General features: G+C 40.6%; 2 protein-coding genes across 17 annotated transcripts in view; one reads left to right on the forward strand and one right to left on the reverse strand.

Annotated features, from left to right (window-relative positions):
- The window catches only part of LRP2BP (LRP2 binding protein), a 39120-nt gene that overhangs the window by 15907 nt on the left and 4835 nt on the right, over positions 1-18378 (forward strand). For 10 of the 15 annotated variants that reach the window (XR_016036483.1, XR_008684530.2, XR_008684531.2 and 7 more), the window contains 7 exons: positions 8183-8325; positions 8403-8508; positions 9401-9624; positions 11280-11454; positions 13435-13547; positions 15688-15717; positions 17913-18266. Coding sequence is in view for 5 of the 15 variants with exons in the window: in XM_055416416.2 (XP_055272391.1) it covers positions 8183-8325; positions 8403-8508; positions 9401-9624; positions 11280-11454; positions 13435-13500 (714 nt within the window). In the remaining 10 variants the exon portion in view is untranslated. Of the gene's footprint in view, positions 1-8182; positions 8326-8402; positions 8509-9400; positions 9625-10584; positions 10684-11279; positions 11455-13434; positions 13548-15687; positions 15718-17912; positions 18267-18378 lie in introns of those variants that run through there. The other 5 variants (XM_055416416.2, XM_088832664.1, XM_088832663.1 and 2 more) reach the window with 5 other exon arrangements.
- SNX25 (sorting nexin 25) overlaps positions 16299-18378 on the reverse strand; it is a 99642-nt gene continuing 97562 nt past the window's right edge. For both annotated transcript variants that reach the window (XM_055416413.2, XM_055416415.2), the window contains exons 17-19: positions 17933-18126; positions 17394-17494; positions 16299-16885 (exon numbers count right to left, since the gene is read on the reverse strand). In XM_055416413.2, the coding sequence (XP_055272388.2) occupies positions 16805-16885; positions 17394-17494; positions 17933-18126 (376 nt within the window). In that variant the 3' untranslated portion in view covers positions 16299-16804. The remainder of the gene's footprint in view (positions 16886-17393; positions 17495-17932; positions 18127-18378) is intronic.

Below are 18378 nucleotides of genomic sequence, written 5' to 3' on the forward strand. Positions count from 1 at the left end.
TTTTTCTATGCTTTATGGTTTTCATTTTTTAATTCTTTCCCCTTTTTTTGCCTCATATTACAGAGAAATTTCCTACGGAATTTATTTTTAAAATTTTCAAAGATATTTAGAATTTAATTTCCCTGTATTCACTTGCTAAGGTGTCCTATCCATGTAGGTCTATTACAAATTCTAAAATGTGAAGGTACACAGGCTTTCAAATTTTGGCTTTACCATTGGTTTCGCCACCTATTAGCAGTATGATCTTGGGAAAATTATTTCTAGCTTTAGTGTCCTTATTTGTAAAATGAAGATAAATAACCTCAGAGATACATCTGTCATTTCCCCTCTCCTTTGATTGTGGCCAACCTTGATGATTGATCATAACCCAATCAGCTACAAAGAGTAGCTAAGTCCAGACATAGTCTCAGAACTTTTATCAGTACAAAGCTTTAAGGATACATTACCAGGTTAATCCATTGAAGGCAGCATAAAAAATAAAACTCATTAACCTAACTCACATAGTTGTTGATGAGATTGGATGACAGCACATAAAAATAACTAACACGGGGCACATGGAGTAAGTGCCCAAGAAACATTTTCCTCCCTGACTTTATCTTGTATAAAGCTAATAATGAGAACTATACTCTAATTCCTGAAATTCTTCATTTTTCCATATTTATAATCATTGTACCCTATGATGAAATGAACGGTAAAAGTAAATATTTGCATTAATTGTAAGATACTCGTTGTAACCTATATATAGTTTAATTTTTGAAAGTTTAGTAACCTGCATTATCCATTACTATATTGCCTGCATTTACTCCAAATTTAATACAGCTGACCACACCCTCCTTGTAACACCCTCTCCCCTTAGCATCTGAGATATCTTTAGTTCATCTGATTCTCCCTCATACTTTGCACACATCATTCTACCATTGTTTGTATATTTGAAATACAGTTTTTTCTGTTTGCCTCTTCACAACTGCTCCTCAGACCCTTGTGCTAGCTGCTTCTCTCCCATCTAATGTTGAAATATGTCAGAACCTTGGCCTCAGCCCTTCCTGCCTCCTTTCACTCTCTCCTTGAGTAGGCTCATCCAGTTCCATGGCTGACACTGTCTATACATACTTTATAAAAGCTTTCCAATCATGTCTTCATACCAGAAACTAATTCTGAGATCCACATAGCCAGCTGCCTGCCTCTCCCTAAATGTATGTAACATTTTATTTCTCAGTGAAATAAAAGTGAGGCCATGTGTTTGCTTTAGCAGCTTGTATGCATAGCCTATGCAAAGATGACACACAAACTCATGAACTGTTCCATACTTTTTATAAAAATATTTTAAAAATTGAAGCCATGAGCTGAGACTGGGGAGTGGGAGCAGGGAGAGCAGAAGTTTGAAGAGAAAGGAGGTTTGAAATAGTATCCCCTCTTCGAGATAAGTGGGAGAGACTATTGTTGAAACAAATTGATAGTATTACTTGTGAGGGCTGAGAGCTTGCTCTGAAATTTATAGTCATAAATTTTAAGAAGGACCTGTTAGCATGGTTATTTATTTTCCAGCCATGTTCAATGTTCAGCAATGTTCAGTTCATGTTCAGCAGAGTAGGGAGAACATACGGTATTGGCCTCGTGAGTGAGTGTCATGGAGGGCAAGAGGAACAGAGGAATGAGTACAGTGACAGATATAGAATAAGCTGATAATGCGGGAAGAACATGAAGGTGTGGAGAGATGAGGAGAATTGGTAGATTCAGTGGGTTGGGATATGGCAGTTCCACAAAGTAGAATGACTTTGATGTGATTGCATATGGAGACCAAAGGAGCAAAAAGGAAGATGGCTTCTGTAGGTCCCTTCAGTTAACACCAACGTAACGGGGCAAAAAGCAAATTCTTTTAATTTTTATCACTTTATAAATTTACTGAGTTGTTCTTGAGCCTAATTTGACCCAGAGTCTGGTTGAACCAAATGTGCTTTGTGTGGTAGACCTGAAATGTCTTGAAATTTACATTGTAAATCCCCAAATACAAAATAGTTGTGTTTACTTTAATCATATATCTTTGGAAATAAATTGAGAGGAAAAAATACATACACACAAGTATGTATATATGTGCCTGTTTATCTTTTATATTTGTACATATTTACCATTTCTGGGGCTCTTCAGTCCTTCCTATCAAGGTGGGATCCCGTTTGACTCTGTATTCCATTTCTTTTCAACCTGAAAAACTTCCTTTGAAGAACATTTCTTGTATAATGTGCAGGTGATGAGTTATCTCCAATTGTGAGTACCTGAAAATGTCCTCAGTCTACCTTCAATTCTAATGAATTGTTCTGGGGTTGAGCTCTTTCTTCCTCCACTTCAGAAGTGCCATTCTAAAATCTGGCTTCTCATGAGAAGTCAGTCTCTGTATTGTGTGTTAGTCGCTCAGTCGTGTCTGACTCTTTGTGACTCCATGGACTATAGCCCATCAGGCTCCTCTGTCCATGGAGTTCTCCAGGCAAGAATACTGGAGTGGGTTGCCATCCCCTTCTCTAGGGGATCTTCCAGACCCAGGGATCGAACCCCTGTCTCCTGCATTGCAGGCCGATACCTTACCATCTGAACCACCAGGGAAGCTCTGTATTATGTTTCCTGTATGTAATGTGGCCTTTTTCTCTGGCTGCTTGCAAGGTGTCTATAGCTTTCAGCAGTTTGACTATGATGTGTGCCTAGGAGAGGGTTTTTGTGTATCCTATCTGGGGTTTACTGAATTTCAAGGATCCCCTTCAGTTGCAGTTTTCAAGAGTTATCCCTTTTCCAGTTTATGTTTGCTTTGGTAAACTTCCTAGTGCCTTTACAAAGTGGTTCTGTATGTTTGGCCCGTTTAATCACTGCCATCTGTGGGAGGATTTACTTAGACACTTCACTCTACTGTGGTGGTACCCTAAGTTCTCTCTTCCTAACAAGCTGGGGGGAATGGTAGACACCTACCTCACACACTCACAGAAATAGATCCAAGTGATCTGGGACCCAGGAAAACACCTTTATTTTCTCATCTTTTACTGTGTTGTTTAGCCAACAACAGCATTTTGAGAGAGCAGTGGGGGGTAAAAGTTAGAATGAAGTGTATACAGCTGTACATGACTGTTAAATATTATTTTTTTCTTTGGAGTGACTTTTGAGGGTTTTGAAACTGAGGAGTAAGTCCATTTCACCTGCCTTCATTTTGTCAAGATTGTTTTAAAGCTAACATGCCCTCCAGGCAGCATGAGCATAAACCATTGCCCAAGTGGTTGTCTAGAAACTGGGAGTCAGCTGCATCTAGTTTGAGCAGCTGGTTGAGACTGGATCGGGCCACCCACCCTCCAGCTGGGCATCCACAGGTGTCCATTGCTTGGTGATCTTTTAAATGTGCGGAGAAGCCTGTAGCTTAGTCACACCTGCGCAGAGTGAAAATTACCCACCAGTCACTACACCTTTCCCCATGCCCACCATGCTCCCCACACCTCCAACTGCCATGCTGCGTTATTCATTATTCTGCGAATACCTGGAGCCACTTGCCTTGGGAAACTGTTTTGAGATTTCTTCTTCCTGTCTTCTGGTTTGACTGCCTTGCAAATAAACCCTCTTTTTGCTGCAAACCTTGGTGTCTCAGCGTTTGGCTTGCAGTGTCTGGCAAGACAAATCTAGTTTGGTAACAGATGTGGTGAGCCAGCCAAGAGGTAAGTAAAAATGAACCTTTCACCCGTGGCTTGTTGGCCCCTTGCAGGTGCTGAGGACCTGGGGACAAGCAGACCCTATGGCCTTCGTTCCCCTCTCCTGCCACCGCCCTAGCCCCACCCACGCATCTTCTTCCTGCCTTTTGCAGGGAGAAAAATTTCAGTCAAAGAATGAATTCAGAGAAATGAAAGTGTTGAAGCATTACTTCAGTCATTAAATGAAGCCAAGGACCTTTAGTTCCTCCTCAAGGGCTACAGATAATGTTCTAAACCACATCTGTTGAGCTGTTTTGTAGCCACTGAAACCCCCACCAGGTAGAAGAAATTAAATACATAATAACCAGACTAGCCATGAGAACTGGCCCCAAAGAAATGAAAACAAACAATCCCTGGAACTGAAGATTAAGTGTACTTAAAACAATCAAGATGACGCTGGTCAGACCAGTTCACGACCAATTTCAAGGTGACTGTCAGAACTGATGGTGCTGTTCTGCATGCAGCCCCCTCTCCAACTATGATTGTCAGTGAGGAGTTGGCTTTCGGACTTGAGTCCAGCGTTCTGTCCCACTGCTGGCCTCCGGAATGAAAAACACTTTACTTTCCACCAGACTTGCCTCTCAAGGGTTGGCTTCTGAGCGGTGAGCAATCAGACCTGATTTTCAGTAGTATATTTGGAGGTTTGGGGCTTTTGGGTTTGGAAGATTTCTTTTGGGTGAGTAACTTTGTTAAACACAACTATGCCTAGATTGTCTTTGCAGCCCTGAATGGATAACGGACCAGAGGTCCACTTGGAGGGACTCTGGCAGACCGTGCAGAAGGTGACAGGCCTCTGTCCAGGTCACAGGCCCAGGGCCATGGTTTTGTTTTAGTCTTGCTTGTCCATGTATGTCTGTGTCTGACTGTCTAAATGTTAGGAATTGGCTACTGGGGATTGAGCTGAGGTGTCCAAAGAAAACCTGAAAATGCCTTTTTTTCCAGGAGCTAGACTGTCAGATGGGGAAAAAGCATAACTTTGTATATATGCCTGAATGTCCCATTCCCCTTCTGAGAGATTTACTAAATACCACGGTTACCTTTGCACCTGAGCGTTAAAGTACTAACAGAGCAGGCTTGTACCCCCAAAGAGAACAGCCTGCAGCTATTCCAGGAGAGACTGCAAACAGGAGTCCAGAAGCCTGGGTGGAGGAGAGATCAGCAAGAGCGGAGAGCTAGGCCTATATAAGTTAGGGCATCACATGAAGTCGGCTTGTACAGGATTTAAGAGCAGTCAGATTGTAAAAGAGGCTCATGGGGCAGTCTCTAAGCCCTGCACTGTGTCACTGATCTGTCTGCAAAGTGTCGGTCTACTGTATGAGAGGTGACAGGTGCCTTTTCTTGCACGTCCTTGTTTTAAATCCCAAAAGTTGTTTGCTTTCAAGTGGGAAGATCTGATACTAAGAGTTAAAACAACAGTACTGCCAGACAGTACTTCCTCGAGGATTTAAAACTTCACCCATCATATTTGGAGAAATCCTGGCAAAAGATTAAGGGACCCTCAACTCAATGAGGGAGGTAGGATGGTATTCAGATTACCAGTAAGATAAAGGACACTTGAGACCAGAATATGGTTTTTCTTTATTTTTTTGGCTATGCTGGGTCTTTGTTGCTGTGTAGGCTTTTTGCTAGTTGCGGTGAGCAGGGGCTTCTCTTCGTTGTAATGCTTGGGCTTCTCATTGCAGTGGCTTCTCTCTTTGCTGGGCATGGGCTCTAGGCGTGCGGGCTTCAGTAGTTGCAGCTCCCAGGCTCTAGAGCACAGGCTTAACAGTTGTTGGCATATGGGCTTAGTTGCTCCAAGACCAGGGATCCAACCTGTGTGCTCTACATTGGCAGACAGGTTCCTATCCATTGTACCACCAGGGAAGTTGCCAGAACATGATTTTGATTTCAGCCTTTTTGGTTGAACGAGGCTATCAAGTATCCAGGAAAAAGCAGAGTTCGCAGCCCTCTGGTAAATATTTGGGTTTTGAACTCTCACAAGGACAGAGACTTGCCCTCTGACAGAAGGGGAGCTCTAGGCAGAGCTGCAGCCCCCACCAAGAGACTACTGCAGGAATCTCTGGAAGTGGCCGGCTTCTGCCATATTTGGGTCCTCAGCTTTGGAAGCACAGCAAAACCCTTTTCAGAAGTTCTTAAAGGAGGAGGTACTGAGCCTCTAGACTGAAGTTATGGAGACTAAACATTGTGAAGCCCAGCTGGGACCTTATGAGGAACTGGCCTGGAGAGGGAAACCACACTGCAGGAGGAATATCAACCCTAGCTTCACCCAGTGGGCCAGTGAACCCCCAACAGATTTCAAGTTTCAATTGAGGAAGAAGCCATGAGAGAGAAAGGTGAATGGGGTTGCTTTGGTGGTGGGTGTGAGAAAATAAAATTCAGAGAGCAATTTAAATAACTCATTAGTTATCAGATTGTTTTGTTCCGCTTTCTCTTTGTTTATAACCTCCCAGGCTTGGAAGGACAGTTCAGTGATCAGAATTTTTCAGTCTTTGGCAAAAGTAGGTAATTTCTCTACCTTTTGGCTGTCATCCAAAACCTTCTGTATTTGATCATGTTGAGCCCTTAGTTGTGCCTGTCATTAATTGTTGACCATCCCTAAGTTCACTGTGACTTCAGGTGTGACTATTGAATTAGGCTAATCAGTAAATTTCCTGTCCTTTATTTTCTTGACTAAATGAAAATTTTGTCTTTTCTTCCTGTACTCAGAGTAAAAAACAAAACCAAACCTTTGGCATCTCCCCTTGCCAAGGTTCTGTTTGGTGAGGATATTTCAGAAACCACACAACTTTCCCAACCTGTGTCCCTTCCATATTATCTAAGTGTTTCCGTCAACTGATAATGATCAAGACACTCCAATAGGTAAAAAGTATTATAAGACAGAGATCCCTGGCTCGCTGTGTCCCAGATAAAATCCCCAAGGATGAGAGTCTTAAGTTTTAACATGTCTGGTATTCTGTGTGCCCTCAGAGGGTACATAGTTGTCCCCGCTCCCAACCTGGTACATATTTATCTACAAGTTTTATTACCAGTGTTGAGCCTATGAATACCCCGCCAGCTGGTGCATAAGTGATATTTGTTTGGGATCACAATGTTAACTTGAGGGGCTTGCCTGGTGATCCAGTTGAGATTCCGCCTCCCAGTATTGGGGGTGCGGGTCTGATTCCTGGTTGGGAAGCTAAGACCCCACATGCCTCCCAGCCAAAAAACCAAAGCATAAAACGGAAGCAATGTCATAACAAATTCAATAAAGACTTTAAAAATCATCCACATTAAAAAAGATGTTCACTTGAAACCAGGAACATATTCTCAAATAAGTGCTTAAGAGATTGATTCAAACCCATGTTAGCAGGAATTAACCAGATCTGTCCTTGCCCCTTTTCCTCAAGAGTGAGAAATGGTCAAAAGGTAAGGTGGGGTCTGAAACCACGTTCAGATCAATTTCGATTGCCTTCACTAATCCAGGTGCTTTTAAGACTGGTATGTCTCCCAGGCAGCATGTAGCCTAAACAAGACGCTTGCCCAAGCTCCTTTTAGGAACCTGAAATCAGGTATGTCTACTTCGAGCTGAGCTGGTTCAGATGGGATGGAACCATCGGCTCTTCATCTGGGCATGCACAAGTGTCCATTGCTTGGTGACTTTTTGAACATGCAGAGCCCTATAGCTTAGGTACACTTGCACAGAACAAAGACTCCCACACCTTTTTCCAGTCACTTTTCCCCACGCTACCCATGCCTCCAATGACTGCTTTCTTCATCCCATAAATACCCCTGCCTTGCAGCGGGCAGAATTTGAGATTTATTCTCCCAACTACTTGGCTGCCTTGTAAACCCTCCTTGCTGCAAACCTTGGTGTCTCAGTGTTTTGGCTTGCTGGGCATTGGGCAAGAGGAACCTGGTTTGGTAAACAGTTTGTGGCTGGGTTTTCGGAGACAGGGCAAGCCTTTTATTAGCAGTTAGGATGTCTTCTGTGTTTTGTGACTACACAGACATCATATGAAGATGTGTGTAGTAGATATAAATTTATCACTGAGCACAGCTAGGGAAAGTGCACTTAAAGACAGGGTTTAGGGCTCACATGCATCCTGTAAGGGTTAAAAAGTTGAAAGTGTCTGGTTATTCTTACACTTTGACAAGTTCTAAGAACTGTGCTGATTCAAAATAAGGACCATGAGAAGAGACAAAGGAACTCATATTGAGATGTGATGCAACTGTGGAAGCTGTAATATGGGAGGAATGCCTTACATCCCAGAGGTCCTAGGAACACTGACTCAGGAGATGGCCTTTTATTTCTATCCCTGCAGACTCCAGGACAACCATATTGTTAGGTACAGACTCGAGACTCTACATAATGTCAGAGCATGAACGCTTCATGGCATTATCAGAAAACTTAGTTTGAGTAAAACTAAACTGGGATTTGGGTAAAACTAAACTGGGACTTTCTGTCTTGTTCTTTTCCTTTGTGGAAGGAAAAAGGAGTGGAATATATGAAGAAAATTGTTGATTCTCCATGCCCCAGAGCAAGACACTTAAAATTTGCAGCAGCTTACAACCTTGGGAGAGCTTATTATGAAGGAAAAGGTGTTAAACGATCAGACAAGGAAGCTGAAAGGTAATCTGGCCTAAGAACAAGGTTTTGTTTTAATCAAATGTTCTAAACAAAGAATAACTGGCCTTCTTCTCTTCTAGACTGTGGCTTTTTGCTGCAGACAATGGAAACCCAAAAGCTAGCGTGAAGGCTCAGAGTATCCTAGGATTGTATTACTCAACAAAGGAGCCCAAAGAGCTTGAGAAGGTAACAGCGGTTCATTTGATAAGACTGTAGGGTCATGTGTAGATTAATATTTGGCTCACTATTCCTTCTGTGAATGGAGGATAGTGAGGAATACGTATGTAGTCCTGAATAGCTCATCATTCTTTAAAATGTAAAGAAAGCTGATATATTAGGATCTCCAAGCTCATCTCGCCCTTTCCTCAACTATGCATGCTGCCTCCTTCTACCAAAGGAGACCACAGATGTGAGCACTTTGTGTGCTGTGGAAAACACACCTACAAAATACTCTACCATAATAGGTAAAAGAGGAGGCTGAGTTAGTACAGTCTCTCTTAATCATCAGTGATGGGAACTGTTTCCAAGAAATCTTACAGGGAGGAGAAAATGAGGTGTTCAAGGCAAGCTTGTAGGAGGCACATAACCACCACCACTCACTCCCTGCGCCACAACCCCTGCCCCGATCCTTGGCAGATAGCTGAACAGCTACCTGGAAATCACTGTGAACTCAGATTCACAGGGCAGATGTGCTTGGATCACATGCAGGTTTGTACCCTTGGTTGTCTTTGGTCCTGTCAGAGCTCCAAGTGGGTCTGAGAGATGGCCACCATCTAACATCATCAGCTGGTCTCCTTGCTGGGCCGCTTTACAAAGCCGTTCAGACACTTGGTTCCTGTTTCCCACCTTCTCTGTGCTTCCTCTGGAAAACTTGAAAATCCCAAAACCTGAATAGCTGAGCTCAAGCCGGTGACCTGGCCTGCACTGTGGGGAGACAACAGGGGAGCCTCCCTCAGCACCCTCTCTGAGGCGTGTGAAACTGGTGCTAGCCTGACCTGTGTTCAAGAGGCTGGAGCTGTGTCCTAGAGATGAATTAAATTCCACCTTGTGAATACTATGGATTTATGCTTTTTCTTAGGCATTTTATTGGCATTCAGAAGCTTGTGGCAATGGAAACCTAGAGTCTCAGGGTGCCCTGGGGCTCATGTACTTCTACGGACAAGGTATCCGCCAGGACACTGAGGCCGCCCTGCACTGCCTGAGGGAAGCAGCAGAGCGTGGCAACGTCTATGCTCAAGGGAATCTCGTGGAGTATTACTATAAGATGAAGTTCTTTACAAAGTGTGTTGCATTTTCCAAAAGGTGAGTAAGCTGGATAAAAGTATTTACAAAAACTTACTAGATGTTCTGTGCCTGGTCTGTTTAATAGAACTCACTGCAGTATTGGAAATGATGGCTATTGGCACTTGCAAAGTGGCCAGTGCAACTGAGGACTTAACTTGTAACTTTCATTGGATTTTAATTTAAACAGACACACACAGCCAGTGGCTACCATATCAGATAGTGATTGATGAAACATCTGTGCCATCAATCTACATGATTTCACTGCTCTTTGCTCTATATGCCGGCTAAGTGATCTTAAGCAAATTTTACTTCTGAGGGCACCAGTTGTTCTTTTGCAATCTTGCAGAAGTATTTTCTTCTTGATTAAAAATAATAGTGAATATAAAGCATTTAACATAGCTTGGCACGTGAGAAATGTTTTCTTCCTACACCCTCAGCCACGGGTTCTGTAACTGTACAGTTACACTGTAGCTTGATGAGGACAGCAAAATGAGAATGGTTAAAAGACTCAACACTAACATAAAGGATATGGAAATTTGTTCTGAGGCCATGTACTTTCCCGCCTCTATCCACAATGCACAAACGCAACACGCCAGGAGAAAGAGAACGTGGTGTCCTCTAGAATGGCTGTAAGGCCATGCCGCCATCTCCCTGCCTACATGCCCGCCCACAGGCACCCAGTGTGAAATGGACATCACACTGGAGGATGAAGGAACGCCTTTTGCCGTCACCTCCCCAGCATCATGGGCTCCAGGCAGCAGGATACTTAAAGGTGTGGTCTCCAGTGTCTCAAATCTCCCAAGAGCCCATCTGGGTAGAACTAAGACTTCAAACAGTCCTTTAAAAATCTTTGGAACTTTCCATTATTGTCCATATTCCCGTTTCCTACAGTATCACAGTTGACATGGAATGGACTCTTCCATATAATTGTCCATCTCAGGGTTATAACGAATGACGTTTTATTGTCCACTAACATAGATGTGCAAGTTTCTCAATGTGTTTTCCGGTCCTCTGTGACTGAAGTCCAAATTCAGGGTTGATGTTTAAATACCCAAAGAGAGAGAAGACTGCTTTTCTCTCCGTTGTTTACATCTGCAAAGTGGTAAGAGTTTTTGTAGTAATATTTTAAACTTAATGTTTTCTAGTGGTTATTAAGCCTGACAAGTGTAATTCTGCTACTGCTACTGCTAAGTCACTTCAGTCGTGTCCAACTCTGTGCGACCCCATAGACGGCAGCCTACCAGGCTCCCCTGTCCCTGGGATTCTCCAGGCAAGAACACTGGAGTAGGTTGCCATTTCCTTCTCCAATGTGTGAAAGTGAAAAGTGAAAGTAAAGTCGCTCAGTCTTGTCCGACCCTTAGCAACCCCACGGACTGCAGCCTACCAGGCTCCTCCATCCATGGGATTTTCTAGGCAAGAGTACTGGAGTGGCTTGCCATTGCCTTCTCCGAGTGTAATCCTAGAGGGGCTGTAAAGTAACCACTGTGGTTAGTTCCTCTTCCACTTGTGTTAGTTGACTATTTACCCTTCCCCATACAGCAAATAATTTGGTTCTAAAACTTGTAGAAATGCTAGGGAAACCACTTGGGGCACAAGGACAATTTCTGGATATGTTTATAAAAATGTAAACCCTAAGTGATAGTGTTTTTAAACTTGACGACTGGGTGTTCCAGGATAGCCGACTATGATGAGGTTCACGACATCCCCATGATAGCCCAGGTCACGGACTGTCTCCCAGAATTCATCAGCAGAGGCATGGCCATGGCCTCTTTCTACCACGCACGGTGTCTGCAGCTCGGCTTGGGGGTCACAAAGGATGAGGCGACAGCTAAACGCTATTATTCTAAAGTAAGCCCTATTGCAAACATAAATGGACTCAATTAGAATTTCTGGGTTTTTAGTTGAGACTTGAACATTTTATAGTTTTTTTTTCTTACTTACTATGCAGATAACCTCTGTCTACCCAGAAGCTGTGAGACATGCAGCTTGTTTGCAGACAGTTTTCTCATTCTTTTTAACATAATTAAGTTCAGATGGTAAAATTTCTATTTTTGATGCAGATTATTCTGTTTCACTGTCTGCAGTCTAAGGCTCAGCACTAAGACCTTAAAGCCTGAACAAGCATGCCTTAGTTCACCCAAAAAAAGTATGAATCTCTATTTTCTTTCTGTATACATTAGAGTACATTTCATTAAGGTGTCTTTATGCATGACATCTAATACAACCAGTTAAAATCAGCCTTTTCATGTGTTAATCCATGTGATCAGTTTATTTATACCAAATAGATTTCACATCTAAACACAACTGTTAAAAACTGCAAAGGAAGTGAGAAAGGCAGTCATTATGAATAGTAACTGCAAGTTCATTTTTTTAATAAAAAGAAAGCAAAAAATTGCACACCTTAGGTCCGTGACATCCATAAGTCCAAATTAGAATTAGATCATAAAAATTTGCATAATACACAAATTGTTCAGCTGGAAGAGGGGAAGAGAGCAAAGAAGAATTTTCTGAGTCCCTTGCCTAAAAATCTGATTATGTTACAGCAGTGGTTCTCAAAATTATTTGCATGTTAAAATCACATGGGGATCTCTTAAGAATTCCAAAACGTAGGCCTTATTTCAGAACAATTTAATGTCCTAGAACGGACACAGGCAGATTTAAGTTCCCCAGGAGGTTGCAGTGTGTCAGCAAGTTTGGAACCCTAAATTATTTTTATTGGAAATTAAAATGTCCACAGTATTAAACCCGTATCAACACAAATATCAGAACAAGGTACAAAAATACAACTAACCTTTGAGATATCTACCATTACACCACTCTATTAGTATGAGTAACAGCTGTCTTTTTAACAATCTAAATATTATTTTATTATACCAGTTTCCAAACCAAGTCAGTTTTAGATTCTGTACTAGGTGTCCTTTCCGAGTAGACATAAGGAAAGAGAACTCTGGGTGAAAAATATCCAGAAATGTGGTACATGTTCATCCTAAACAAAACATAATAATAATCAGGTACGACTGTAAAACTATTTTCCTTAGGCTGGGAGATAATAAAAGACCCATTACTCAGTTTTGGTCACTGGATTTTATGGGAGATACTTCCTCTAACTTTTCTGCATTTTAAAAGGGAATTCCCTTCTGGAATACCCATGAAGGTCTGGAATCATGTCAGATGAGGCACAATAAAGGAAATACTAAGTACTTTACTCCGAGAAAAAGGACTTGAGGGGCTTCAGTGGTGGTCTTCAGCAGACTGCGAGGCTGTCCTAGAAGGGAGGCACAGTGGGGAGAGGCTTACAGCCCAGGCAGTGTGACGGGAAGGGGAGGGCAGCAAGCAAGTGCCCAGTGACCCACTGTTGTGGGAACTAAGGAGACAGTTTCTGCAGAGAGGGAGGTTTGGGTGAGATGCCTTCTGTCTTTCAAATTCTTGACATACTATGAAATTATGTACCTTATCACTGATTTAGGCATAACCAAACCATATATTTAAAAATTATCCATGCTGCTATTCACATGAGATAGCAAGTTTGAGGTCAAATAGTAATGGTTTCTATTTTAATTACTTTAATAATTCACATCTTAGAATACTGTCAATGTGCAAATTCATTATTCTGGGCACTGAAAATTCTCTCTCCCTCAAATGATAATAGCATGGTTATTTTTAGTATGATCTCTTTTGCATAGGTTAACTTGAATTCCCCTAATTAAGCAATTAGAGTAGAAATTTGTCTTAATTACAAAATTCCCTTAAATCACTGTACTCTACTTCTTAAAAACAAAAGGTTCAACAGTCCAAAATATGTCTAAATAACTTTCTCTGAATTTTAAGGCTTGTCGTCTGAATCCTGCATTGGCAGATGAACTTCACACTTTACTTATTCATCAAAGAATTTAGATCACAATGCATTTCAACAAAGATCATCTATTCTAACAGCTTATAATGTATGTATTTTTATAATAGCTATGTTTTCTGCCTCGCATGTTAGATTATCCTGGGTATTTTAATGGTGGCATGGTAACCTGGGTATTTTAATGGTATCATGATGGCATGATACCTTCATTCTTGAATTTGTACAATACAACTTGAAACCTAGCTAACAAGATCAAATTTCAGGAAGAGTCCTCAGAGATCCAGCTCTTAGTCTAAAGAGTGGCCCAGATTGTCAGGTATTGCAAACTATTCTATAAAGCCAGTGTTTTTTCCATTCTTAGTGTCCTCAAATACTTGGTGCAGTCTTAACTTTAATAGTATAAGTGCTCCAGACTTACCAAAAAATGACAAAGTTTAATTCTTTAAAGTTCTTTAATCTTTAGTTTTGTGAGTTTTTAATAATTTTATTCAGTCATCTAAAACTTTAAAATAGAAAAATCCAAATTGAAAGGGAAAACTTGAAATCTAAATTTGAAAATAAGTCGGTTTAAGAAACTGCTTACAATTTTGCCTGTCTATATCTTCCCTTAAACATCTTAGTGAGTAAAACTACTATATTGAAACAAGATGCCTCTTTGAACTTCAAGTCCTTGTCTACATTTTAAAACCCTCAGTGTATTTCAAAGATAAATCTCAAATCATCTACCAGTATAAGACCTGCTGCTGCTGCTGCTAAGTCACTTCAGTCGTGTCCGACTCTGTGTGACCCCATAGACGGAAGCCCACCAGGCTCCCCTGTCCCTGGGATTCTCCAGGCAAGAACACTGGAGTGGGTTGCCGTTTCCAGAAATTGTTAAATCAGCAAGAGGCTTTCCTTATCCATTACATCTACAAAGGCAAAAGCCGACAGAAAAAATAGAATCCATACACAAAAGACTTTAAAGGAAATACACATCTGTAAAATAAATATTGAAAGTATTGTTTAAGATACCCAAATGACACCTTCTTTGTAAAAGTTTTGGCTTTATTTTATAAATCACACCCATCCTTTCTAAAGTAATTTATAAGAACTCATCTTAGCAGTGGTAAAATACAGTTAATATGTAGGCACTGGTCACTAACAAAGTATTAAATGGCACAAAACTACCTGCTTTTGTTTCATGTTCTGGTTTGTCTGTATTACTTGAACTTCATTTTGTCTTTATCTAAAGGGAAGAAATTTCAACAAACTTTAGGCCATATACTTCTCCTTTAAATCTCTTAGAGTAGAAACTTAAACCATCCCTGAAAACCTGTCCTTACCTTCTTGGATCTCTACTGAAGACTGTGTTCTCCCCCAGGAACAACTTTGCCATTTCTCTAGCCCACTACAAGATTTCATAAAAACCTAACTTAAATCATTCTATAATACAAACCCACTTGCTTTGCTCTTGTTTTCTTAATAGCATCCAGAGAACATTCCTTCAGTTATTTGAAGATCCATATTCCCAACCGATATTTTCTTCTCCACACTCAGTCCATTTCCTTGAGCCTTTAAGAATCTTAAAATAGAAATGTAATAAAGCCATGTATGGGGACTTTAATAGCACTTTTAATAGCTCACTCTTCAGTCTCCAAAGTGAAGACCACTTTAACGGCCATTAGAACACAGGTCTGAGAAATCGTAAAGGTAGGAATTTAACATGTCATATTTTGTGATATGCTATGCTTGCATGTTCTAAGTGAATCCAACAGAGAAGTTAAAATTTCAGTTTACTGTAGTTACCATAAGGCTGGCACGTCTAGCACAAGTGAGCCCCTGAAAACTATTAATACCACTGCCGCCAGCCATGATGCATACCTTGACCTGTGATTGGAGTCAATCTTTAAGGGAGGTGAAGCTTCAAGATCATTAACTGTTTTCAAAAAAAGAAAAAAACTTCAGTTAAGTCCTTATAGTTAATAACTTATGAAAAGGTAAGATTTAATATTGAGAAGTCATAACAGCTCTGGTTTAATTACAGAAGATGGACACTTCAAGTAATTGCTGTGAGGTTCCTGGGGCTTGGTGACCTCACTCTGCTTCTCTTCTCTGAATGTCTTTTCTATGCCGCTGTGAATGATAATTCCAAAGTACAATATCTTGGTTTGAGAAAAGGATCAAAGAGCTTTAGCTAACAGAATCTCAGAGATAAAATTTGCTTTACTAATTTTTAATCATTTCTCTTTCAGAACTTACGTTTTATATCAAGAACTTGACAGGTATGCTCCAACAATGATATAGTCAATACCATTTTAATATACATTTACATGGTATTTTTCTTTCATGGATTTCAAACTGAATTTATGCTTAGGTAGTTTCTTTCAGTATTCCTGGCGGTTAGAAAGGGGAAGTATTTCCTCATCGCTGCATAATAAATGGTAAAACTCAGGCAAATTAAGTCACTTGTCCATGCCCTACTACTGAAAACACAGCCACGTCTGTACACCTAATGCCCCGCCTAGTCCCCAAGGCTTGATGGCACAGTCAAGTCATGAGCAGCATGAAGTAGCTTCCCTCCTCTTTGTTTCCCCATCTCATTCCTACCTGTCTTTCAAAATTTAGCTCCTATCCCCCATCCTGAATACAGCTTTTTAGGCACCCATTTGGCTCGTCTTATTCAATTAAAAATCATATTTTTCACATTCATTCTAGGAGAATGGCACAACCTTTATACCTCTTACAGAAGAACTCACATGCACAATGTTTTCTACAAACAAGGCACTTGATATATATCTGAACTGCCTTCAGTTTCAAATTTTTTTTTTTGAGAGAAGGATACAAGCATCTTAAACATCAGAACTCTGATTCATTTTTATAATTTATTGCTTCAAATGCTTCAAACTATGGGAAATCTTTGGTAAAAATAAAGACAGGAAAATTTTCACAATAACTTCACACAAAGAATTGCACAACAATATTCAGTACACACGAATAGCGGAATGTTCAGAGTCCTCAGTGAGGAGATTAACTGTACAATGTTCAGAGTTCTTCATTTAAAACAAAACTTCATAAATATTTAAAATATTTCCTAGGTTCTTATCACATATCAACATTTATATTTCAAACAGTATGTTGTCCTTTAAAGAATTTATATTAAAATAAAAATAATTAACAAGTGGGTTTTTTTTTTTCTGTTGCCTAATATACAGCATCAAGTTTCCTCCCGAATTCTGCTTAATTCACATAAAACTAGAAGGAGGTAACTAAAAGTTCAGTATGGTTCTCAGTCAAGCCCTCTGTGGAAAAGAGGAAAATGTTTCATGTCTATTAGTACAGACATTTCTCTGGTGGTTTATTTGTGCAGTCTCAAACCTGACAAGCTTTAAGTTGATCTAAATGAGTTCTCAGCTCAGGACACAATTCAGTTAGCAGCAGTTCCAACAGCACCTGAACCAAGAAAGAAAGAAAAAGTCTTTTTTTCTAAAGATTTATTCAGATATCTACATCTAAGACTAAAATCTAATTTTAAGCCTGAGATGGTCCTCAGTGAACAAGTTACTCTCCAAAGGAATCCGTATTCTATGAACTCCATTCAGATTGATTTATTTCATGGTCCATTAACCATCATCAGGCCATCAGGGGTATTTAATATTGCTCACTATTATAAAACAGACAGCTAGGAAACAGTTTGTTTTGGTTGAAATAAGAAAGCGAAGCAGTCAGGCAGAGATGTTACAGCACAAGAGAGAAACAGCAGCAGGCTCGGAAGAGGAGGTGGCATCCACTGGGAGTATTTTTTTTTTTTAACCAAATTGAACAGACAAAAATAAAGCAGAGAAAATGGGTTCAGAGTTATAAGGAATAAAAATGATTAAAGTATAAAGAATTAAATCTACCCCCCCATACAGAAATGTACAACTGAAGAACAGTGAATCCTCTGGGAGGCTTTACTCACATATAGCAGGTGCTTATTGGCTCTCGTTTCTTGAAGTGCATTGAATATTTTTATTATACCATAACGGGCATTTTGCTGTCCAACAAGGCTCTGAAGCATATCTGAAAAATTAAGTTTGTATTCCGAGTTGCTACTGATACAAGTGCACCGTGCCCAGACCTTCAGTGAGAGGCCATGCCCTGTGCACTCACAGCACACAAAGGTGCTGAGGAACACGAGGGGTGGGTTCTTGCCAGTGTCAGGCATTTATACAGACTAGAATTTTAATACCCCAATTAAAACCACAGCTCTCAAAACAGGGATTTTTAAAGTATAAAATTCTGTTATCTAAAACATTGTTCTAGTGAAATTATAACCAGTACTGTTCTTTTGGGGACTCTCAGTATAATTTCTTAGCAAGGGACAAGACATGATTTGAAAGAAAAAGGTATGATCACTTTTTTTCACTGTAAATAATGTTTCCTAAGTGGCAGATGCCTTAGTGGGGCTGACGACACTCCCTTTCTGTCCGACTTTCAGGAGCAGAACCTAGGCCTCACCTGGAATGTTCTCAAGCAGCTTCTGCTGTGCTCTCTGCTTTGTTTCCTGGCTGTGCGTGCGGCTTTGTTCTTGGCGTGGGATTGTGTTTGGCGGCGCCTGCTTCCCATTGGGCCAAAAAGCGTCCCGGAAAAGGTTGATGTAGTAAACCAACATTTGCTCACTGAAAATCCAGTTCACTGTGTCCCGAATTTGTCTTTTAAGAGAAAAGTATGTCTCGTATGAGGTTTTTAAAAATTGTATTCTCTGTTTCTCAAAAGGCATTTATCAGTGGGTAGGTTAAGATACAGTGTGATCTAGGCATTTGATGAATAAACTAGGAATTGGATTTTTAAACACTGGCTCTCAAAGTTATTTTTCATTTTGGTAACACTGATGGCCATTCAGTCCTGCAGCTCACATTTCCACTGTTACTGACTTCTCTAAATGTTTGCCACACGGTGTCTTT

The sequence above is a fragment of the Moschus berezovskii genome, chromosome 26, assembly GCF_049115385.1.
Source record: "Moschus berezovskii isolate FMDL1 chromosome 26, NW_MosBer_1.0, whole genome shotgun sequence".
Lineage (NCBI taxonomy): Eukaryota > Metazoa > Chordata > Mammalia > Artiodactyla > Moschidae > Moschus > Moschus berezovskii.